This window comes from Onychomys torridus, chromosome 6 (genome assembly GCF_903995425.1).
Source record: "Onychomys torridus chromosome 6, mOncTor1.1, whole genome shotgun sequence".
Lineage (NCBI taxonomy): Eukaryota > Metazoa > Chordata > Mammalia > Rodentia > Cricetidae > Onychomys > Onychomys torridus.
The window spans coordinates 7592963-7617358 of record NC_050448.1 but is presented as its reverse complement, the minus strand read 5'-3'; the positions used below and the strand labels follow the sequence as shown (position 1 = coordinate 7617358).

The 24396-nt window shown below is 42.8% G+C and overlaps 1 protein-coding gene across 2 annotated transcripts in view; it reads left to right on the top strand.

The window, feature by feature from the left end:
* Fndc3b (fibronectin type III domain containing 3B) overlaps nt 1-24396 on the top strand; it is a 302204-nt gene that overhangs the window by 160867 nt on the left and 116941 nt on the right. For both annotated transcript variants that reach the window (XM_036190746.1, XM_036190745.1), the window contains exons 4-6: nt 910-986; nt 16498-16741; nt 20304-20594. In XM_036190746.1, coding sequence (XP_036046639.1) covers nt 910-986; nt 16498-16741; nt 20304-20594 — 612 coding nt within the window. The remainder of the gene's footprint in view (nt 1-909; nt 987-16497; nt 16742-20303; nt 20595-24396) is intronic.

Below are 24396 nucleotides of genomic sequence, written 5' to 3'. Positions count from 1 at the left end.
GAGAGAACAACAAAATATTCATTGAATTAACTCCTGTTAGTTTAATGTGTTACTTTGAAAGAGTCGAAGTTTCTTCAGCATGAAACTCTTAATGTTACCTAATTTTAGAATATTATCTATTTTTTCTCTCTGCTTAATGAGAGACAGACAAAATAGTTGATTGATTTTGTTGTTTATTTTGATATTGGGGATTAAACCTAGGATCGTAATACATATTAAACAAGTGTTCTACCACTCAGCCATATCCCAATCCCTTAAAAAAAAATACCCCAGCTTTTTATTTTCAAGTAGGGTTTTATGACGTTGCCCAGGAATCCCTTGAGCTTGTGATTTTTCTTGCCATAGCTGCTCAACTAGCTGAATATAGGACTATACTACCAGGTCCAGCAGGTTTGTAGTAGTTTAAGGATTTTATACCTTTCATATTAATGGAAGGTTATAATAAATTATTGAAAATAAAAATCACATGAAATCTTAAATCCAAAGCCTATAGGAGCTTTTGAACCTAAACATATTTCACTTCAAAAATGTGTTTATGTATATTAATTACAATATACTTTTTGAAAAGTAGGGATGGAGTTTGTTAGGAGATTTGAACTATTCTAATATGTCTTTTAAAGTCAAGAGGAAAAGTCTTTTGTTCCATTCTGTTAGCCTGGCTTTAACAGAATAGTTTTGGTCTATGGAATTTCTTGCCTTTAGGGAGTTGTTAAATATCAATAGAGATGGTTATAACCTCCTTGTTATTGCTGATTTTGTATATGTTTAGTTTGTTTCCTTGACTTGTATAGCCAGGAAATTACTTTACCCATGGTTTTAAGGAATAATGGCATGTTAAAAATCCCAGTGATTACATTGAAACAATGTGTGTCTCTTCATATTTTAATATTTTGCTTTTATAACTTTCAGGACCTGCTGAAGTTCCCATGATGTCACCCAATGGGTCCATTCCTCCTATCCATGTGCCTCCAGGTTATATCTCACAGGTATGACAGTTGACTGGCATCTGCACTTACTAGTACACTGCTATTTTTCCAGCAAAATACATGTCAAGGCCTAACACACATCCCTTGTGAGTTAATTTAGTTACACTGACGCTAGGATTGTCCTTGTTGCTTTCTGTTGCTGTAGTAAAAACACCTACCAAAGCAACTTGGGAAGGAAACTGGTTTATTTTAGCCTGCAAGTTACAGTCTGTCATGGAGGGATCCAAGGTGCAGGAGCTCAAGGGAGGGACCAAAGCAGAGCCATGGAAGCATACTACTAACTGGCTTGCTCGCAGGCTCACAGTTCAGCTCTCTTTCTTATACATCCCATGCCTGCTAGCTTGGTACCTCCCGCAGTGATCTGGGCCCTCCTATATCAGCCAATAATCAGAAACGGTCCACAGACATGCCATAGGCCAGCTAATAGAGGCAGCTGTTCTGCTGAGGCCCCGTCTTCTTCATGTGTCAAGTCAACACCAAGTGTAACCAGGAGGGAGTGCTGTCCTTTTGGCATTGCTCGACACTTCCCAGGGCTTGCCACCTGCAGTACCAGAGTCAGAGAGAGGGCGGCAGGCTGCCGACTATAAGTTCAGTTACACACCTAATGTCTGTATGAATGCCTCTTTGGAACCTTCTTCTGTTTTCGACTTTTCCACCCATCTCTCCTATGGCTCAATTAGTTCAGGTTGAACACACCATATAGCCTAGGATAGCTTTGAACTTCCGATCTTCCCCTCCTGATCCTCTTGCCTCCACCTCTCGGTGCAGGGATACAGGTGTACACAACCACATCCAGCTCAAGACAAAAGTTTTAAAGGATAAAATTTTATTCCCATGCCTGGATAAGAGGTAGAGGTTTAGAAGTTAGAGGTTTAGAGCGCCTGGGAAGTTTGGGGTGCCTGACAGCCAGTGAGTGTCTGTATATTTTGAGTTTTTGTTCAAGGCTCAGCCAATTCTTCTACCTCACCATTTCTCACTAACTAAACATTTTTCTTCATTTTGTCTCCTTGTTGGTTATTCTTAACTGTAAGAACATCATAAATACATTGGAAAATAGGAAGAAGACTTGAGAAGAACAGGATAAGAAAATACAGTTCCATTCAGAGATGATAATCACTGTTAAGGCTTTTTTGGGGGCCTATTCCACTTACCCTTCCTCTTTTTAAAAATTTCCCTTGGTGCCTGCCTATACCTTAAAAATATTTAAAAATCAGCAATTTTCCATTACTAATATTTTTGGGGGTTTTTTTGGTTTTATTGGCATCTACTTAGGAAAATTGTTGAAGCTCAGGCAAGAGTCAGCGAAGATTCATCTTTCTTTGATGTGAAAAACAGCCGTTCCTTCACCATGTGAGGCGTACTGTAGGCACTCTTGTTGCATTTTTGCACGCTTACTTTCACGAGAGCCAACTGGACATTTTCGAGTGGCCAGGTTGTTGGCCGGTTTTCCAGCTATTGTAAATAAATGACTTGTTTTACACAAGTCTCTGTACATAAGACTCACAAGAGGAAGAAAGGGTGCAGACCAGACTCTTGACGGGGGTGGCGTGATGGATGACATTCACATCACCAGTTGCTCAATAGAGAGGAAGAAAGAACGTCAGGGTTCCATTCTGTCCCCTGCTCATTTATTTTGAGAAAGTGTTTCAGTCCATTGAACACAGTATGGTTCTCACCATTATGACAGCCAAACTAACACCTCCCTTTATGCTAAAGGCTGTTAAGGAATACTAGTTAAAACTGGACACTCTAATGGGGGAGAAGCTGTGCTTCTCAGTGTGCCTGTTCTTGCTAGTGATGTTGCTGTTGTTATATTAAATGAAGGGTATTTGTGGGGAATCCTAGGAGAGAGAAAAGAGACATTTTCTACCTTAGGATATTTCTGATTCTGAAGAACTTCAACTAAAATTAAAGTCGGAAGGGTAAAAGCAGGGCTGTAAACTGATGATTGAAGAACACTGACAGTCCTTCCCAGCTGACTGTTCTTCTAGAAAATGCAAGAAGATTCTGGAAGTATATAGTAAGGGTGGAATAATTGTGATTTAGGATTGGAAAGGAAGAGGAGGACACAGTTGTGAGGCTTGTGACCACCTGTGTGTGGTAGACTGTTTTTCAGGGCCCGGAGTTGAAGTCAGTAAGGCAAGATCTTGTCAATTAGCTCTCCTTCAGCTGGGAGCTTCAGGTGGGCTTTGGAGCACAGGGCAGGCCAAGAGTTTATTAACCTTCAGCAGTAGATTGCATCTTTAACAGAATGTCATGGGGAAGTGTCTGAGAAAAACAGGTGATTGTTAGTATGAAAAAAATTGAATTTAAAAGGCAGTAGAATGTATGTTCATCTTCCAGAGCTGGACAAATTCCACACTTCACAGGAAAAAAGGAGGGTGGAACCTAGGAAAAAACATCTGGGGAAACTTGTCATCAGCAAGAGATCTAAGGAGCAAGAAAGGTAGTTGTGAAGTTGTGGGAAGAGAGTGTAAGAGTCAGAGTTTCTGGTACTGTAATGAAACACCATGACCAAAAACAAGTTGCAGAGTAAATGGGTTTATTTGACTTACACATCTATATTACTGTTCATTATCAAAAGGATGTCAAAACAGGAACTCAAATAGAGCAGGATTCTGGAGGCACGAGCCGAAGCAGAGGCCATTGGAGGGATGCTGCTTACTGGCTTGCTCCTCATGGCTTGCTCAACCCAGGACCACCAGCTTAGGGATGGCACCACACAATGGTCTGGGCCTCCCTTGTGATCGATCACTAATTAGGAAAATGCCCTACAACCTGAGCCTGTGGCTGCATTTTCTCAACTGAGGTTCCCTCCTTTCAGACAGCTCTAGTTTATGTGTCAAGTTGACATAAGATCAGCCGGTACAGAAAGAATTGTAAAAGCCAAGAGAAGTCTCCTTGTAGCTGGACATCTGTCAGGAGTGCCGAGAACCTGTCAGTTCTGTGTTCTTCCCAGTGTGCAGTCCTGAGTCATGCACGGGTGTCTTACTCAGGCCTGGAGCCCACTTAAAATTAGAGTTCTATAGCTAGGTAGGTGAGACAATTGCCACTCAGCTGTATTCACCTTCATGGCTTCCTGTCAACCACATTTCAGCATGGTAAAAATCTGTCTGTAGACCATAACTTTTCATCTCTTAATTGTGTGTGTTTGTGCTCATTATTTTGCCATTGTAAATACTCAGAGCTCTTGTATGTATAATAGTTCAGCCATCCTTTCTGGCCTGGTGGCCTTCCTGGTAGAGGTAGTCCTTTAAGAAACAGCCATTCTGGAACACCAAAGGGTGTAATACATTTTATATTATATATACATATATATTATACTCATATACATATATATTATATATACATTATATATCTCCCTAAGAACTGTCATTACTTCATGTGGATTGAAGCTTAAGACACGGGGCACTGGCTGCCATACAGTAAGCTCTTAGTGAGTGTATACATGAAGCCTGGGTGTGGGGAGATAGCTCAGTTGGTAAGATGCATACTGCATATCATTTGGGCCAGTGGCATACTTCACAGATGATGATGATGATTCTGAAAGAGTATATTCTCCAGGAATCTTGTAGCTGACTTAGTTTTCATATATACCCTCTGTGGTATTCATATGGTAGAACTGCCTCGCATTGCATTTCTCAGAACACAGCCATTTCTTTAAGAAATTTTTTTTCATTCATTTTACACACCAATCAAAGATTCCCCTCTTCCTTCCTCCCCCCACAACTCCCCCCCCCACTTCCCCAACAAGAAAGCGAGGCCTCCCATGGGGAGGCACATCCAGTAGAGGCAAGACCAAGCCCTTCCCCCTGCCTCAAGGCTGCACAAGGTGTTCCATCATAGGTAGTGGGCTCCAAAAAGCCTGCTGGTGCACCAGGGATGGATTCTGATCCTACCACCAGCCTCCCCACCCTGCCAGCAGATCAAGCTACACAACTGTCTCGCCATGCAGAGGGCCTAGTCCAGTCCCATGCAGGCTCCACAGCTGTTGATCCAGCTTTCATGAGTTCCCACTAGTCTGGTTTGATTGTCTCTCCAGGTTTCCTCATCATGATCCTGATGCACTTGCTCATAGAATCCCTCTTCTCTCTTTGACTGGACTCCTGGAGCTCTGCCTGGTGTTTGACTGTGGATCTCTGCATCTGCCTCCATCAGACATTTGAGAAAAGCTCTGTGATTACAGTTAACGTAGACACTTCTCTGATCACTGGGACAAGCCAGTTTGGTTCAGGCACCCTCTCCACTATTTCTAGTAGTCCAGGCTGGGGTCATCCTTGGGGATTCCTAGCAACTTCCTTAGCACCAGGTTTCTCTCTATCCCTATGATATCTCCCTCTATCATGGTGTCTCTTTCATTGCTTTCCCACTCCATCCCTGTCCCAGCTCAACCATCCCATTCCCTTATGTTCTCATCCCCCATCACCTACCCTCCACTGCCCACCCCTCATCTCCAGTTTACTCTTGGAGATCTCACCTATTTCCCCTTCCCAAAGTGATCCATGCATCCCTCTTTGGATCTTCCTTATTAGCTAGCTTCTCTGGAGTTGTGGGTGTTGTCTGGTTATCCTTTGTTTTACATCTACTATTCACTTATGAGTGGGTACATACCATGTTTGTCCTTCTGAGTCTGGATTACCTCACTCAGGATATTTTCTAGTTCCATCTGTTTGCCTGCAAATTTCATGATGTCATTGTTTTTCTCTGCTGAGTAGTACTCCATTGTGCATATGTACCATATTTTCTTAATCCATTCTTCAGTTGAGGGGCATCTAGGTTATTTCCAGGTTCTGGCTATTATGAATAATGCTGCTATGAACATAATTGAGCATGTGTCTCTGTGGTATGATTGAGCATTCCTTGGGTATATGTCCAAGAGTGGTATAGCTGGGTCTTAAGGAAGATTGATTCACAATTTTCTGAGAAACTGCCACACTGATTTCCAAAGTGCCTGTACAGGTTTGTACTCCCACCAGCAGTAGAGGAGAGAGCATATCCTTTTGTTAAGTGATGTATAATTATATGAGAGATTTTCAAGGAGAATAATAGAGTACCTAATATCTGAACAATAGCAGTATCAGAATGGTCTATATCTTCAGGTAATGAAACATTCTAAGTGTGTGTTTAAGAAAGAAGCCGATCATCTCCAACATTGCTGCTGGATGACTAGATACTCACACCTACAACGTTAGTGTCATTTCACCCTCACCTCACATCCTGCATAAACATCAGCTCACAATGGTTTGGAAACAAAGCTAATACTAAAACTACACGATTTGGGGAATATATGTTCATCACCTTATTATTTATAATGGATTCTTAGATATGACAGCATGAATCATAAAGTAAAAAGAGAAAAGATATTAACTGTTTATAAATAGAATTTTTTTGAGACAGGGTTTCTCTGTGTAGTCCTGGCTATCCTGGAACTGACTTTGTAGACCAGGCTGCCTCCTGAGTGCTGGGATTAAAGGCGTGCACCACTACTACCCAGCCTATAAATTGAATTTTTGTGTGTTGCAGAAGATATCAAAAGAAAAGTTCAAAGACATCTAAAAATAAGAAAACATATACATATATATTTTATAAGAAGTGGCATGTGTCTATCAAATGTAAAGACCTCCTGTGACTCAAGAGTGAAATGACAACATAATTCAAAAGTGGGCCGTGAGGACGGAGAGTCTAAATACCCTGCCTGGGCCACATAGCAGAACACTATCTGAATGAACCAGATACCGGAGGTATAGCTCAGTGGCAAAGCTTTTACCTTCCATACCCAAGGCCCTGTGTGCATATCCAGCACTGCAAAATAACCTGTCAAGCAAAGAGAACAACAGTCTAAGGGCTTAGACAGCCTCCATGTGGTGGAAAAGGTTCAGTGGCATCGCACACTCTGAGGAGGCTGTAGTAACTAAAGAGAGATCGCACCAACAGTTCCCACCCAAGGCAGCAAGGAACACTCCTCCACTGTACCTGCTGGTGTCAGATAGTTGACCCACTCTGCACAACCGTCCCAAATGGTGAAGCAGGGTTACCATATGACCCAGTAGCAGCATCCATGTACACAAATGTTCTTCACAGCTGATCACAGTGACCTCTAGGTGGGAACAACCCACGTGTCTGTCAGCTTATGAATGGATGGATGACCATAACAGGGCAGGTAACAGAAAAGAACTGAATTGAAAAGAACCTGGGCCCAAAGCTGCATACTGTGCCATCCTGTGTATATGAAATATCCACAGTTAGCAAATCCCCCGAGACCTAGTGATTGCCAGGGTCTGGGGAGGGAGTGATGCAGAGTGACCAGCTACTAACGGGTGGCTGTGGTGTGTGTTTGGGTAATGAAACTGCTTAGAAAGTATGTAGTGGTGATGGTGTTCAAGCTTGTGACTATGCTAAAATCTACTGAATCAGACGCTTCCAAAGGATGGACTTGGTGCTGTGTGGATCATATTCAGCAAAGAGAGGGAGGCAGCGTGAAACTTACTCTGAAAAGGCAAATAATAACAGTAGCCGGGGGAAGGCCTGCCCCCTTGGTGCTTTTGGTGTGGCAGAGGTAGCTGGAGTTTCTGTGACATTGCACACTGCTGAGTGATTAGTGATGTCTGTAATGTTCACCATCTGGCTACATCTGAGGAACCGGAGGGTCAGACTGCAACCAGGCATTTCTGGGTGTACTGGATTCTTTTCCTTTGCCTGCCGTCTACAAGTCAGTGCCAGAGCCTGCCCTGACGGAGGAGCTCCTGCCTGGCAGTGTGAGTGCCACTGTGCAGGGCACCTGCTATGTGTCTGCAATACATAAGTACCTGCCACTTGTGTGTGGGTGCTCTGTTGGTGTAAGACAAATGGGGAGGGAGGCAAAGCAGATAGAGATGTGTTACCACCCGGGCACCTCAGGGTGGAGAGACTCTTGACTGTAGCAGAAAATGGTGGGCTATTGAGGGGCCTTGAAAAGACAGACTGATACATTCTGTAGTCACGTGCATGAACTGCTCATGACTATCATGTGAAGGTAACTTTAGAGGAGACAGACGGACGGACGGACAGGCACAGTGATAGGCCGTGTGGAAGTGCTGTCAGTGCCCCAGCCTGCATTTCTTTAGGTGAGCAAGACTGCCCCAGGGACCCAGAAGCCACTGTGGCCTGAGCACTGGGAACTTGTCATGTGACTGGTGACTTCTGACAAGAAGGACTTCACACGGTTGGGGTGTGTGCATGATGCTTTAATTTTGATTGGATTATGGAGTTGAGAAAGATTTGAGAAAAAATTCACCTGGCTTTATCAACGTGAGAGAAAGCTCAGTTGTTAGAAAGCACACATGGGTACTAAGACGGTGTGTTCACGAGTTTCCTTTTCATTCTGATGAACCATTGACAGGAGCAGCACTGTTCATGGCAGGCGAGGCACGAGGCAGGAGCGTGAAGCGGCTAGTCATGTGACACCACAGTCAGGAAGCAGAAACAGGCGAATGCTGCTGCCTGCTCTTTCCCTTCTTTTGTTCAGTCTGGGGTCCTAGCCTGTGAAATGTGCCACCCACGTTTAGGGTAGGGTTTCCTTGATAAGCTGCACACAGAAACTGCCTCACAGATGTGCCAGGGCCTTGTTTCCATGGTGATTGCCACCCTGACAGGCCTGGCCGTCAGGGATGAGCATCGCCAAGGGAATTTAGTCCTTTTCCTCATCACCACTGTCACCGTCCTCATCTACAAACATCCAGAGTGTGGTGCTCAACCTGAGGGTCACGGCCCTCCCACGTGGGTCTCCTACGACCATTGGACAACAGACATTTACATTGAGATTTATAACAGTAGCAAAATTATAGTTATGAAGTATCAACGAAAATAACTTCCTGGTTGGGCACTGTATTCAAGGGTCACAGCATTTCCCGCAGGACTAGTAGTACATTTGGAAAAATGTGGCCATTCATGGAGACCTCTGCCCAGATTCATGATCACTTCCCACTTCACCCTTGCATTTCTTTTGCTGTGTACATGGATGCCTACTTGAGGTAATAGAAGTTGTGGCCTTCGGCATAGGCTTCCTAATGAAAAGACCACTCTGGTCAATCCAGCACTGTCCTGCTGAGCACATCATGCAGACTGAAGCAGGGTCCTTCATTGGATATTGGCTGTGGTGCTCTGGTTTCTTCCTCATCCATCATTACCTTTCTGGACAGTTTATGTGTAAAAATGTCTTAAGCATATGCTGTGAGCCTTACTTTCCACTTTTTGCAGTAATAATTTTTGATGCCTTGTTCAAGTGTCGCAGGAAAGCTTCATGTTGACAGAAAGATCTCAAAAGCATATGGAAAGGGTTGACCATCCAAGTGGGTATCCTGTCATTTGGGAAGCCGCTCTTTCTCCCAGATGACAGATGCAAAGAAAGTAATTGGCCAGAATGAGCGTCTTTTCATTTTGACAACAAAGGTATTCGCTTTACCTCTGTCCATCCTTTGGGAATGTTCGTGAATGGTCAGTATGCACTGAATTAGATAACCTGTAGCCTGGTAAGAGAAAAGAAATAGAAAGAAAAATGCATCTAAATTTGACTTATGGGCCAGCAAAGATGGCTCAATGGGAAATGTGCTTGCCACCAAGCCTGACAACCTGTGTGAGGTCCCTGGAACCCTCATGAGAGAAGGAAACAGTCAACTGCAAGTTGTCCTCTAGTGTTCACATATACATTATTGCACATGAGATTACATGTATGTATGTGTGTATGCACACACACACAATAAGGAAGTGTAATAAAATTTTTATTAAAAATTTTAGTTGGTTATTTTCCACACTTGGCCAGCAATTGAAGCCCCTGTGGAGAAGCCATGGGCCGTTTAGGTAAAGTCACGGAGTAATGAGCTTATATGTAAGCATTAGCCCAGGCTGCTTCCTTTTATGACCATAGCCTATCGGTGAACTACTGCTTTGTTCCACCAGGAGCACTGTGAAAGCCATGAGCAGAAAGTGCAGAGGCTGCCCTCTGCCCTGACTCCCTTGGCTGCTGTCATAGGGAAACTGGGTGCTCTCGAGCCTTGGGTCTGCTGAAGACTCTGTTTTGTAAGAAGCGGGGGCTGTTCTACAGCATTGAGTGTGCCTGGAAGAGAGAAGAGCACCTGGGTATATTCCCTTTCCACTGTTAGTGGATTGGTGGCTATTTCATCCTTCATTTATGCTTTATTTTGTATGAGGAACAATTACAGAACTATAGGAGTGTGCCGCAGAAGACTCTTGCCACAGAGTGGTGTACAGTTTTCTTCTCTCTGTGCCTTCTCTCCATCTCCCTGCCCAGTATTTTCTCTTGTATTTCTCTCATTTGTTTCTGTGATCCTGGCATCATGGGATTATACAGGGTCATCTGGAGAACACACAGAGAAAAACCTGTGCCAGCCAGTGGTTTATTAAGATGGATCTCTTAGTTGCTTGTCTGTCCTTGCTGTATTTTAACACTGGAGCTCCATAGTGGGGGATATTTTCACTACTGCTCATCAGTGGGTTGATACCTAGTTCTCTGACATGTCACAGGCATTTGTCAACACATGTTGTGTGGTGGGGTCATTTCTATCTCACAGCGAGAAGGAAGAATTTGAGGGCATCTTGAGCCCCTTCTAATCTGAAATGAGGCAATTCTTCTATTTATTTTGTACTTCACAATGATGATTACTCGAGAGCATAATTAAGTCTCGAATGCCACCCTAACAGAACACAGACATTTGGCATTTACTGTTCTCTTGGTTAGAATGCTGTTCTGTACTGCGCTCCAGAACCAGTTCATGTTCATGGTAGTGTTGATACTGAAATAGCATCACATCCAGAAATGGTTTTTGAATTATTTGTTACACCACACACATTACATTTGAAATAACAGCTGTTGCTCCATTTCCTGATGTCTGGTTCCTAAATCCTAGTGGGATAGCACAGAAGACAAAGTATGGACTTTAGAGAATTCCAGATGCTGGCTTTTCTCTTTTGATTCAGTAATCTTTGTCAAATATCAACCCCAGTCTTGAAGGCCTATCTGTGCTCTTCCCTTAACAGCATGGCCATGAGTGAGTACTTGAAGGAGGCGGACGCTATTATGAGGATGCTATTTGCCTACTGAGTTGGCTGCAGAGGGCTTGATTCCATGTACTGGTACCTCCAGAACAGTCTGCCAATGTCCTGAGGACATGACCATGCCTGGGTAGCTGGAGAGGGCTGCTTTAATGCCAGATACAGTTAAACCACAGGACCTTTTGTTCCTTAAAGCAGTGTTAAGTCTGTTTTAGGAGTGACTAGAAATTTAAGGTATCATTTTATCTGCACGTACCCAGTGTCACACCTATTGGATGAATTTGGTCTGACTTATTTTTTTTTTCATGGAAATGGAGTGATGTATCTAGTCAACTTTGGATATGGCGCTTACCAACTACTCATCTTACATCAAATTACTTAATCTCACTTGAAGATTTTTCATATAGAATTTAGGACCATGGTCATCCTATTCTTACTGTGTTAGGTTCTGTTCCCAGCACTCCATACACTATAAATTAATACATAAAATATAGAAGTCATTACATTGTCTTTGGTTGTCATGGTCAGTTAATTTTCTTTGCTTTCCCACTTTGTCCCAGGCTTCTGTGCCTGCACAGCTCTGAGTGAGCCCTGCTAGCCAGTCTGGTTGTGGGCAATCCAGGCTGTGTCCGTCGGTGTGCTTTTTCTGCTGCCAGGCCCTGCCCGAGCAGGAAGCAGGCCCTGTTCTCCTTCTGGCCCCTCCCTCCCAGCTTCTTTTAGTCTTGGACCTTTGCAGGTTGGTGGGCATAGAAAGCAAGCATTTTGAGAATAAAGGAGTTTATTGAAGTCCCCAAGGAGCATTCCAGTTAAGCATTTTTCTTTTACAAGAGAAGACACTTAAACTATATGTGTTTTACAAGACCCGTTCTAACTTTTGGAATTAAAATAGATTTTTATTCCTGAAAGTTCTATATTTGAATGAGCTGTATTGACTCCGTTCAGTACCCTTGCTTTCTATAGCACTGTGCCTCAGGATTGTTGGATTAGTAAGGTGATGGACATGGGTAAAGGTGATTGTGACAAGGTTTTGGTAATGGCATACGCCATGCCCATTCCAGCAACTAAAGGTATCCTGGCTCCTTTCAGGTTGAGGACATTAACGCACAGCAACTGTAGGCAGTCAGTGCATTTGGCTGTGCCTTGAAGCCTTTTATGTCTCTTAACACATGTGCCCTAACTCTGAGTGGTTGACTGTTTGCATATTGACTTATCAGCCTACATAATTTCTGTGTAATCCTACACATGGTGAAGTGATGTATTGACCATCGTAAAAACCCCAGCGTGGTAACGAACGTCACTAGCTGCATTCTAATAGCACTCTGTGCTGTCTCCCTTTGTCTGACACAGCAAGCTCAAGTCTAATTCTCCAGTGGACAGGGAACTTACAGGTGACAGCTGGGATTGGGCTGGAAATTTCTCTCTTAGCCCCACCCATCCACCCCACCCTGCACACTGTTCCCATGAGACCCCCTTAGCCGCTGTCTCTGGACTACACTCTCTCTTTTTTATTTTATTTTATTCATGGTTCTTTTGGTGATGTATACAGTAACACTTGTGTGAGTAGGACACAAGTCCAGCCATTTAATGAGGTGCACCTACACCAGCCGCTGTGCCTTTGGTACAGGACAGCAAGCGCGCACAGCACCTACAAGTTTTTCTCACTTGTCAGACTTCATAGTCCTTCCCCTGTTCCTTCTCTGGAGGCAGATGATGGGCACCAAAAGCTGTTGAGCAAGGTGAGGATGGGCACAGAGAGATGGGGCCCAGCTGGTGAGAAGCATGTGGTGGCGCTAAGTTCAGATGACATAATCAGGTCTGGACACTGTTGGCCCTCAGGTTGGCTTTCTTCAGTGGATCGAGGCTGGTGTGTATGAAAGGTGACTGGATCGCCGATTCTGGATGGAGTCTAGCTGAATACACATCCTGAGGCCTCTCTGAGATGAACACTTCAGCACAGGGAGTTAAGAGTTGGGGCTTGGTGGCGTGCTTAATGTAGCTCACAGTAGGTGGCTACTGAGAGAGAGAGCACCCCACTTTTCCCAGTGTTCTATGCTTCCCTGGGGATGCGTGAGAGGCACTTTCATTGAGCCATTGATTTCTGAAATCGTTGCATTTGGACTTTTGTTATGGCACTTACTGAAACCCCGGCTAGTTTCCTCACTTTGGAGTATCCAGTGGTTAGCAGTGGTATGTGCTAGGAAGTCAGTGCTGAATTGATATGTGATTTGTCTGCCTCCAGACATGCCATAATTTCATTCACCACAAGAGGAAAGGAATTTGTTTTTCAGTAGTTATCTGTGGAGATTGAAGGCCTATTTTGTTGCCTTGGGTATTTTAAATTGAATTTCTCAGATGTTTGATTTCTTCTACTAGAATTATATATAATTATTATATACATATATGAGAATGACTTTTACTAAACAAAGGATCTTATTACTACCATTTCTGAAGTTGCATTCTTAACTAAGCCCTCAGCCTTGGTCATTCTTTAGGGAAACCTGAGAATAATTTCCTTAGGTAGAGTTCACAACCAAATTTGGTAAGTAAAGTGTGCTGTGATTTGTGCTATAAAACATCAGCAGGCAAATTATCACTGTGTGTTTTTGTTTTTTATACTTAGTTTAAAATTAATACTTAATTTGGGGAGGATGAAAGACAGACCTGGTTTGGGTAAGAGCAGGTTTCTGAAAGTGTCTTATTATGTATATACATGTAAATATCTTCCACAGATACCACGGAATAATTAGAACAGGGATTCCGGCAGTTTTTATATGTGCATCAATTTGCGGCTTTGTAATGCTACTTAATTTTCTGCCTAGAAACCTGTTGTGTGTGTGTGTGTGTGTGTGTGTGTGTGTGTGTGTGTGTGTGTAAAGATAATTTACCCTTCAGAATAAATTTATTTTATTATTATTATTTCTTAAATATTTCTTTAAATTATGTATATACACTGTTCTGTCTGCATGCCAGGAGAGAGCACCAGATCTCATTACATATGGCTGTGAGCCACTGTGTGGGTGCTGGGGTTGAACTCAGGACCTCTGGAAGAGCAGTCAGTGCTCTTAACCTCTGAGTCATCTCTCCAGCCTCTTACTTTATTAACTTTTAGGAACAATTTTTTAAGGACAATTGTTCTTATAAAAGTAAGAACACAGTTTTTCAGCTCTGCATGTCATTTAGTTTTTTTATGAACTTTAGAAAAAAATATGCTTATAGCAAGCCAGTAATCATGAACTGCTAAGAATGAATTATTTTCATTACAATTACTATGGAAAGTGGCCTCTGTCAGCTTTACTACATCAGTGACGTCCATGTGGCTTCACCTAGAGGAAATGGGGAACTGTTTGGAAGTTCTTTGCTTCTTTGAGCTTTGAGGATTGAATGACTATCCTATGAAGATGGACACCTAGAATGTGCCTTCCCCTTTTCCTAATAGCTGGTAGAAGGTAGAGAGGGTAAGAGAGCCCTGGGAGAGGCTTTTTTTTTTTTTTTTTTTTTTTGTATCACTGGTAAGAAACATCCACATTGATATTGCAGTTGTAGGAAGTATGTTCTAGACCAGTGTGTTTGTGCTCCATGTTTTAGACTGAGGATAGATACTGTCAGTCTGTGCCTGCACTTTCCCGTATCCTGGTTTAGACACTCCTACACATGGACTTGTAAATACCAGCTGCGTGTTCAGAAGTAGCTGATGTGATTGGCCGGCTAATCTCTGGAAGTGGCTAGCTTTATTCAAAACTGCAAGGACAAGGAAGATTGCCTTGAGCTCTAGGAGAGAGAATGATTCAGAGCTTCAATTTCAGGGAATGAATGTTGAGCTTAATGAAATACGAGTACAGTAGAAATTTTCACGTTAATTTATGTGCATGTATGTGTGCCTGTGTGTGTGTATGTGCACCATGTGTGTGCAGGTGTCCACGGGGTCCAAAGGCGGCATCCAATCCCTGGAGGTGGAGATCTGTGCTCTTGTGAGCTGCCATGAGGATTCTGGGAAGTAAACCAGGGTCCTCTGGAAGAGCAGCATGTGCTCTAAACTACCCAGCTGTCTCTCTAGCCTCCTCTTTTCTTAACATGAAGACCAACCATTGGCTGTTACTTCAAGTCAGAATTACTTTGTACACTAAACTGTAGACTATACACTTAGAGACTCACCAGCTTAGCTTTAGCAATACTGTGTTGTTTTGTTGTTGTTGTTTTGAAGCTAAGCATAGGGTGTGTTTTTGTTGTTAGACACAATGAAATCATTTTATTTTGTCCTGTTATCAACCTCCTGAGAGGCAATGCAAAAATCTATTTCAATATACAATTTCAATTTCAAGCATTTAAAAGAAAGAGAAACCAATAATAAAGCCTGCCTGTCAGAGTGTATGCCTCATTTTATTAAATAATTGATTCGATCAAATGTTGGTGAGTCTGGTCCCAGATTCCCAGTTTAACTGTGTGTGTGTGTGTGTGTGTGTGTGTGTGTGTGTGTGTGTGTGTGTGTACGTACTTGTATATCTTGTTCTTCATCAGTTTGACCAAAGCCAGGCCCTTCCTCTACAACTGAGCTGTAGCCTCAACCTCCTGAGGTTACTCTTCAGTCTTCTTTCTCAGAGGCCCCCAACCTAGAGTTCATCTCTCAGCTGTCTCAGTCCTGCAGTTCTGTGAAGCTCCTGTCGCCTTCTGGAACTGTCATTTCGTGATTCCACTTCCTATGGCAGCTCGTAGATTTGCCTTTCCATTGTGGCGTCTGTTGTACGGACTGCATCCTTGCTTGTGTAGTATCTAGACTGTTGGGGTAATGTAGTAGCACAGCACTGGCCGGGCTGTTCTTAACTGTCACATTGTTCCTCCCTAGCTGACTTCCCAGAGATGACAGGTTGCTTGGTCTCATCTGCCAGAGCTCTTGGTGAAATCAAGACAGCTAGGTACAAATCTGATCATCCTAACTTGAGATTGCTTAAGTTATTCCATTGGCGGAATCTCTTGATTTTTTTCCCCTCCCATCCTTAGTCCAGGTAAATGATGTTTTAGTGTATTTCCATGGCTTTTGACATCACTGTTCCCTGTGTTTCCTGATATACATGAACTTGTGTGTCCTAAAGCAGATATAGAGTAGACATTGTCAGACAAATCAAGAAACCCAGCCCTGGAAACTTCTTACATGACCATAGAATCTCTTCCTAAAAAAACCATTGAGTATAGTTGTATACAAAGTTACTCCTAACCTCAGGTTAAACAGATGTTCAATTTACTTTTCCAGTAAAATTTTTATGACCATAAAAATTATATGATAAATCCAAGATTTAGTAGCAAGATAGTGGTTTTTCCAAAATGTTTCATGGAGTTGGACTCATTCAGTTAATGGGGAAGTTACTAATTCCTTTGTGTAATTAACAGGGAAGTTAATAATACTTTCATATCCATGGGTGTGCTTGTTGATGGCATATATTATATCCAGTCCTTGTGTTCTCTCCCTTAGGTGATTGAAGACAGTACTGGAGTCCGCCGGGTGGTGGTCACACCCCAGTCTCCCGAGTGTTACCCACCGAGCTACCCCTCAGCCATGTCTCCCACCCATCACCTCCCCCCTTATCTGACTCACCACCCCCACTTCATTCAGAACTCGCACACAGCTTACTACCCTCCTGTCACCGTGCCTGGAGACATGCCACCACAGTTCTTCCCTCAGCACCATCTGCCCCCCACAATATATAGTGAGCAAGGTGAGTCATCACAGCTGGCACGGGTCTGCTGAAACTGCTGCCCTCCGACAACTTGAGGCCTCGAGGCTTGCTCTCCTGTGGAATAAGCAAGGCAGAAAGAGACCTAACTGGAACAAAACTCACGGGGCCGTCCCAAGCCTCCACTGTCTGGATTTGACTTGGTTGGGGCCGCCCCATCAAGAGCAAGGAGTAGGATAGCTCATCTTTATTTTGGAAGTGAGGTAGCCATCTGCCCTGTGTTCCTATGCCTGCTGCTATGTGTTTATGTAAGAGTGGCCTCGGGCAGAGCTGGGCCCCGTTATTTCTTTGGCATCACCATGGTCTGCCAGTAGAAGGGAAATTGAAATGATTCGTGCCCCGTTAAAACGTTAGAAGATTATGAAGTCTCAATATCCTTTGGGTTTCTCGAAAGATATATCTTGGCAGAACTCAACAGTCATCTTGCTGTTGGTGTGGCCATCCTGCAGCTGGTTTTAGTTTGAGACTAGCAATTGTCTTGGCCACAGTGTCACTGGTTGTTAGGCAAATACTTAGGTTGAAAGGAAGAGAGTCTCAGTGTTCTTGGCCTTGTGTCTTTGGAAGTTCTGATGTGGGTTCAGTTTCGAGCTCTGACTATCCAAATGGACGCTCGGAAGCCAGAGAACAGGGAGGTGGAAATTGACTTCAGCTCTCGGACTTCGCGAAAGGCCCCTCTCCCTCTGAATTGTAGCATTGCACCTTGTTAGACACTTGTCATGTTGGTTCAGAGGCGTCCTCTTACACTGCATAGTGTTGGAGCGAGTTCCCTGTGTGTTTTGAGCACAGCACAACATCTCTCTCCCTATTTCTCCTCTGTTCTTCTCACATTGGCATTTGTCTCTTTTTTTTGTTATGAACAAAAGAGAAATCTGAGATGAATATTTTTTAATATTCTTATTTTATAATTAATTTAATTTTATATATCAGCCACGGATTCCCCTGTCCTCCCTCCTCCCCTCCCAGCCCCTCCAATCCACCCCTGAGATGAATATTTTAATTAAATATCCTGTTGTCACTTACGAATAAAATATGGTTATTTTGTTTGATTTGGTAGTTAGTAAGAAGAAATTTAACATGCTTTCATAAAAGGGTGTAGGAAGGTCACAGCCAAACATGAAGTAAATATCACGCCCCACATCAACCATTTACTAATTTGATCTTTATTTTCTTAATGACATAAGCAGAAAAAAATCAAGCATGGTATGAAGACATTTAGAAAAAAATTGTTAACTTTTTTTTTTTTTTTAAGACATGGTCTCACCCTGCCTCTGCCTGCCAGGTGTTAAGATTATGGGCATGTACCATCTCACTCAGTTAATGAATTTGTGAAAAGGTATTTAGTGCTTTGTCATAATCCATATTAAATATTTGGAAGTTTGTCAGAGGGTTTAGTTGGCTGCGACTTCACTGATATTCTGCACAGTCTTGCCCCTGACTCACACTCTGCTGATGCCTGCTGACCAGCCTTATTTCAGCAGTTGTTCCCTATGATGTCTGGTAGTTACTCTTGTATAAATGATGGCTTTATAATCTTAGCAAAGTAACGCTGTGATTTAAACCATCATCAGAGTTAGATAAGCACTGTCTAGTCTTCATTTCATAGTGTACTTTGATCTAATTAAACTAAAACAACACTGAATAGTAACATTCACAGAAGGCAAGTGCCACCTTTAGCTTCAAATTAAAGATGGCATAAAAACTGTTCATGTTCTAGAAACATCTGTGGAGCCTCCTTCTCTGCTCTCTCAATGTGTGTAGCTAAAAGCAATTAAACATTGACTCCTGGGACCATGGAAGTTTAGGAATCCTCACCGTGTCTGAAATGGCTCTTACATTGCTACCCACGGTGACCGCTTTAACTGTCAAGTGTAATGCCTTGTGCCGTCTAGAACCGTGGCCAGCGTCTGCCATGTGCCATACAGTTCACCTAAACACTTTATCTCTCACTATGGCGCTGCTTGTTTTCTCACACTCTCTAGTCCACACTGGCTGTCTTGGAAAGATGCAATGAAGCTGTGTAAAGAACTATTAATAATTTCATAATTAGTTGAATTACGGAGTTTCCCATGCATTCCTACTCAGCACTGTCATCCTTTGGGCTAGAAATCATGGTCAGTCCTTTCATTTCATGCTCACAAGTCATATATAATTGATGCAGTTACTGCATACTTGAGAAGTCTTTTGACTCCTGAAAAGAGATAAGGACATATTATCTATGTTGTATGTTGTCGTTTTCTGTTGATGCCAAAACATAATTTAAAAATACCACACTTAATTGGACTGGATAGGAGGCCCGCTGATTAAGAGTACTCTGTGCCCTTGTAGAGGACCAGTGTTTGGTTCCCAGCCCCGTCACGGGAGTCCAGTTCCAGGTGATCCAGCATTGTCCTCTGGCCTCTGCAGTTCTGGCACACATGTGGTACACACATGAATAAAAGATAATTTTTTAAGAAAAAAAACGAGTAATGGGTTAGAGAGCTGGCTCAGCAGTTAAGAGCACTGACCCTGGGTTCAATCCTCAGCCCTACAGGGTCACTCATTAATCATCTGCACTTCCAGTTCCAGGGAGCCTGTCACTTCTGGACTCCATGGGCACACACATGCTGTGCAAACATATATGCAGGCAAAATAATGATATACATAAAATCAAAAAATTAATTGAGTAAAATAAAATCTTTCTCCTAAGATCATAAGAACTATTGCAAGTTCCTGTGTTCTCCTTTACCAGTTAGAAGTATGCACAGTGAAGTGAGACTCCACCCATCACTCCAAAAGCGGTTCAAAATGGCTCCTGTTAAGTTTAGCTGCAGATTGCAAATGTGGCTCTTCTTTTTTACACTTCTTTGTCCGTTCATTTTATACCGTTGGTTACTTATAACAACTGTTTGTCATTTTATCCTCTTTAATAATTTTTTTCCAATTGTTGACCTTTTTTAATGCCCAGAATAACTTTTTTTTTTCTGAGACAGGGTTTCTGTGTAGCTTTGGAGCCTATCCTGGACTAGCTCTGTAGACCAGGCTGGCCTCGAACTCAGAGATACACCTGCCTCTGCCTCCCAAGTGCTGGGATCATAGGTGTACGCCACCGCCTCCTGGCCAGAATAACTTTTTATATCATGCTAACTCTGTACTTTTTGATAGAAACATGGTTGTATCTCTACAAATAGTGGTCTGTGTATACATGTAAAGTGATATTTCATTTGTTCTCTTGTATGTACTGCATCTACTGAAGACATTGAGAAAGGCAAGATCAGGGTTAGCTGTAATTTCACCAGTCAATGAAGTCTTTGAGGATAACTGTTGTCTTCATTTTTCTCCATGCTTTGTGGGAAATAATAAATGTAATTGTTGTTTTTAATAACTGATTATCCCACACAAATCCTGTGATCGTATAATGGACCCAGAATTGCTTTAAAGTATATTTTATAATGTATATAGCAGTTCTTTGCATTGCTTCCTCCAGGGGTCAGGTTATTTGACCTTTTAATCACTCACTGTGGCAAATGTAGACTGAACTTGTATTTATTACACACATTCCTTCTAGAAATTATCCCACTGTATGGAATGTCGAGCTATATCACTCGAGAAGACCAGTATAGCAAGCCAGCACACAAAAAACTGAAGGACCGCCAGATTGACCGCCAGAACCGCCTAAACAGTCCACCTTCCACCATCTACAAGAACAACTGTGCCACAGTATACAATGGCTACGGCAAAGGGCACGGTGCTGGAAGCAGTGGAGGAGTCGGAGGTGGGAGCGGAGGTGGACCTGGGATCAAAAAGACAGAGCGGAGAGCAAGAAGCAGCCCAAAGTCCAGCGACTCGGACTTGCAAGGTAATGATGTAGACATGGGCATTTTGAGTACACCATCGTTTACAGGGGAACCTTCTTTCATGTCACCATCCTTTACAGGGGAACTTTATTTTATGGCACTATCTTTATAGGGGGACTATTTCATGGGACCATCTTTTACAGGGGGACTTTATTTCATGGTGGATTTTTTTTTCTGGGAACCATTGGCTCAATCTTATCCCTTTCTTAGTAAGGAAAGACTACTGTAGCATTTATTTATTTATGTGAATTTTTCATCACACTTCATCTCAGAAACAGTATTGGAAATTGTTTTCACATTGGCCTATTTCATGCTACATTGAAAGATATGGAAGATATCAAATTGAATCTTTTTCTTACAAGCATGGGCAAATTCTAATCCCAAGTAATCACACCTCATGGAAACAACTGTAGTTATTTAATATTGTAGTGACGGTGGCTGTGCATGGCAGGAATATATATATATATCCCTGTCCAGCTTCAGACAGGGCATCCCTGAATGTCCTTTGGCATCTTCACACCTTTCACAGGCCAAAATAAGATGGAGGGTCAGGCTCCCCGTGAGTGGAGACAGCAGCTCAGAAGGCCATGTGCCTTTGTAGGTTGATGTTGTGGAGATAGATGGGTGGGGTTGAGGAGTATGCTTGTCTTTACTTACATTTTAAGCGAAATTTAGAGATAGTCATTTTCATTGCAAAAGGAGAAAAAAGTAGGCTTTTTCTGTAGACATATAGAAGGTTGAAAGACAATAATAGACATGACATGCATATATGTGGCTGAAAACCATATAGACATATAGAACATTAAAGCAGGTAACACTTGGACAACTATATGAGTTTATAAATCTAAATAAACACTGGCAATCAAAGATGAACAAACCTCAGACAGATAACTGATGTGGTACCCAGCCCTTTGTGTGTCTATGTATGTGAGACTGTGTGCAGTGTATGTTTGAATGTGTATCTATGTATGTGAGACTGTGTGCAGTGTATGTTTGAATGTGGTCTGTGTGTGAGACTGTGTGCAGTATATTTTTGAATGTGTATTTATGTGTGTGAGACTGTGTGCAGTATATGTTTGAATGTGTCTGTGTGTGAGACTGTGTGCAGTGTATGTTTGAATGTGGTCTGTGTGTGAGACTGTGTGCAGTGTATGTTTGAATGTGGTCTGTGTGTGAGACTGTGTGCAGTGTATGTTTGAATGTGGTCTGTGTGTGAGACTGTGTGCAGTGTATGTTTGAATGTGGTCTGTGTGGCATATGTGCTCATGTCTGGTTGCTTGCTTCTCTAAGTGCATCCAGAGCCCAGAAGAGGATAGTGAGTGTCTTGCTTGGTCTCTCTCCACCTTACTCCTTTCAGATAGGGTCTTTTCCTAAACCTGGAGCTAGGCTGGCAGCCAGGAAGCCCCAGTGATCCTGCTGTCTCCATTCACTAGGCACTGGAGTTAGGGGTGTGCATGTGTGCGTGCATGCGTATGTGCATGACTTTTGATGTGGGCACTTGGATTCACATCCTCATGCTTGCACGGCAGGCACTTTATCCTCTAAGCCAGTGGTTCTCAACCTTCCTAGTGCTGTGACCCTTCAGTACAGTTCCTCATGTTGTAGTGACTCCCAAGCATAAAATCATTTTCATTGCTACTTCTTAATTGTAACTTGGTACTGTTAACTCATAATGTGAATATCTATGTTTTCCAGCGGTCTTAGATGACCCCTGTGGAAGAGGTTGTTTCACCACAAAGGGGTTAAGATCCACAGGTTGAGAACTGGTACAATAAGCCCTCTGTCCAGCCCCAGCCATTCCTTACATTCATAAATCAGTGGCGACATTAGTGACTGGAGAAGGTAGGAGTTGTGCATATTTGGTTCTCTATGGAGGATTGCACTTGACAAGAAGAGAACATGCTGCTGGTGGAATTTCCTTGTAGGCCACTTACAGTTGATAAGTTCCAGTGTAACAGAGGGCGGTGGTAAAAAGTGACCGAGGAGGGCAGTGTGGGCTCTTTTGATCTTGTCCTTTATTGTCTTCTCTGTAGTCCCTATTTCCTGTAGTCGCTGCACTTGGACCATTATTAAACAAAACACAGACAGACAGTGTGTAGAAGAGACTCAGCTCCTAAGTGAAGGTGTTGTGTTGTGTCTTTTCTGTGAGGTATGGGGCTTCCTGTGTTGCTCAAGATTGGACTTGAATCCTCCAAGGCACAGGGTGTCTTCCTACCTCATGCACCCATGTTCTGTGGATTTTAGGCTTGTGCCACTGTGTTAAAATAACTTCAGTCAAATCACACTACAGTTGCTGTTTGAAATTGGCTTTCCTATTTTAAAATATTTTATATCCTGATCATGCTTGTGAAGTAATATGTCATATTAAATACAAGGAGTATTTATTAACAATATTGGAATTTAGCAATAGAAGACAATTCTTATTCTCTCTCTCTCTCTCTCTCTCACACACACACACACACACACACACACACACACACACACACACACACACGGGGTAGATGCAAAGGAACATTTTTTCCACCCAGATATGAATGGGAGTGTCATGTTGTCTAGATTTAAGGGAAGTGATTTAGGTACTTAGAGCAGGTTAGATGGAAGTAGGCTAGTGCAAAAATTGTTGCAGCTGCAGATTCACTTTGTCAAACAACTTTCCTCTCTGTGCAGTTATTTCACAACTCATGTACCTAGTGTTCTCTCTGCTCTATATGTTAATATTGACACATTTGTGGAGAGCTAGCTTTGCATTGGTGTCTATATGGAATACTCGTGGACATTCCTGGGTCTCCAAGCATTTTCATGTTTTATCTTATATGAGAGAAAGTGGGTAGAGTTGTTGGGAAGCATGTAGCCTTGGCTGTTGAATAGAAAGCAGTTACTTTGTTAAGATGGTGGTGAGCTGGCATTTGCTCAGGATCTGAAGAACCCGGAGTTTGACAAGGAACAGGGGCAGAATGAGATGAGTCTGCCTGTTCTCTAATCCTTGGCTCATTACCTTAGCTTTTGCCCCCAGAATCACCTGGTCTTCTCCACATGGTTTAACCACAAGATAAAAATCACTGGTCTGGTGAAATGGCCCAGCAGGCAACTTGACCATTAGTGCTTTTGATGACTCCTAAGCTCTCAGCACCACCTGATTAATACTCAGCTGCAGTTAACACTGTTATGATTTGCTCTAGATCAGGCTGCGTCCTGAATTCTAGCACGTGGCTTGTGTGTCTTTTCATGTTCTGCTCTTGTTGGTTCTTTCCAGAGAAGAGCGATCTTATTGCTTCATAATCTTCTCATCTTTCAGAGAGTCAACATTAGCCAGCTGCCTGTTTGCTGCTTCCAGTAGACAAGTGATTTTTCAAAGGGATAGGTAGGGACCAGGGATGCAACTCGGTGGTAAAGTGTACACCCAGGCATGCTTGAGACCCCACTTCAGTCTTAGAACTGGAGGGGTCAACAGGCAGTGGGTTAGTAAACTTTCAGTTCATGTGATTTGTGTAATCCAACTACTCCCAAGAGTGAAAAGCAGGCAATGCCATGAAGACACAGGGATGTGGCTGACAGCCTTCAAACAAACAAACAAACAAATAAAAGTCCTGGTTGTCAGTTAACTGCTTCAGAAGCACAAATAGGACCTTGAACCAGAGATGCCAGGCTCATTTCAAATCAGAATCTTTTCAGTGATTTTGGCTTCATGCTTTCTCCCTGCAACCCCTGAGTTGGGCTAGTGCTCAGTCAAGGCAGAAGGCAGCTATTGGAATGTGAAGGAGTGCTAGAGAACAGACAGAGGACATGTAGGGTCCAGAAGCAGCT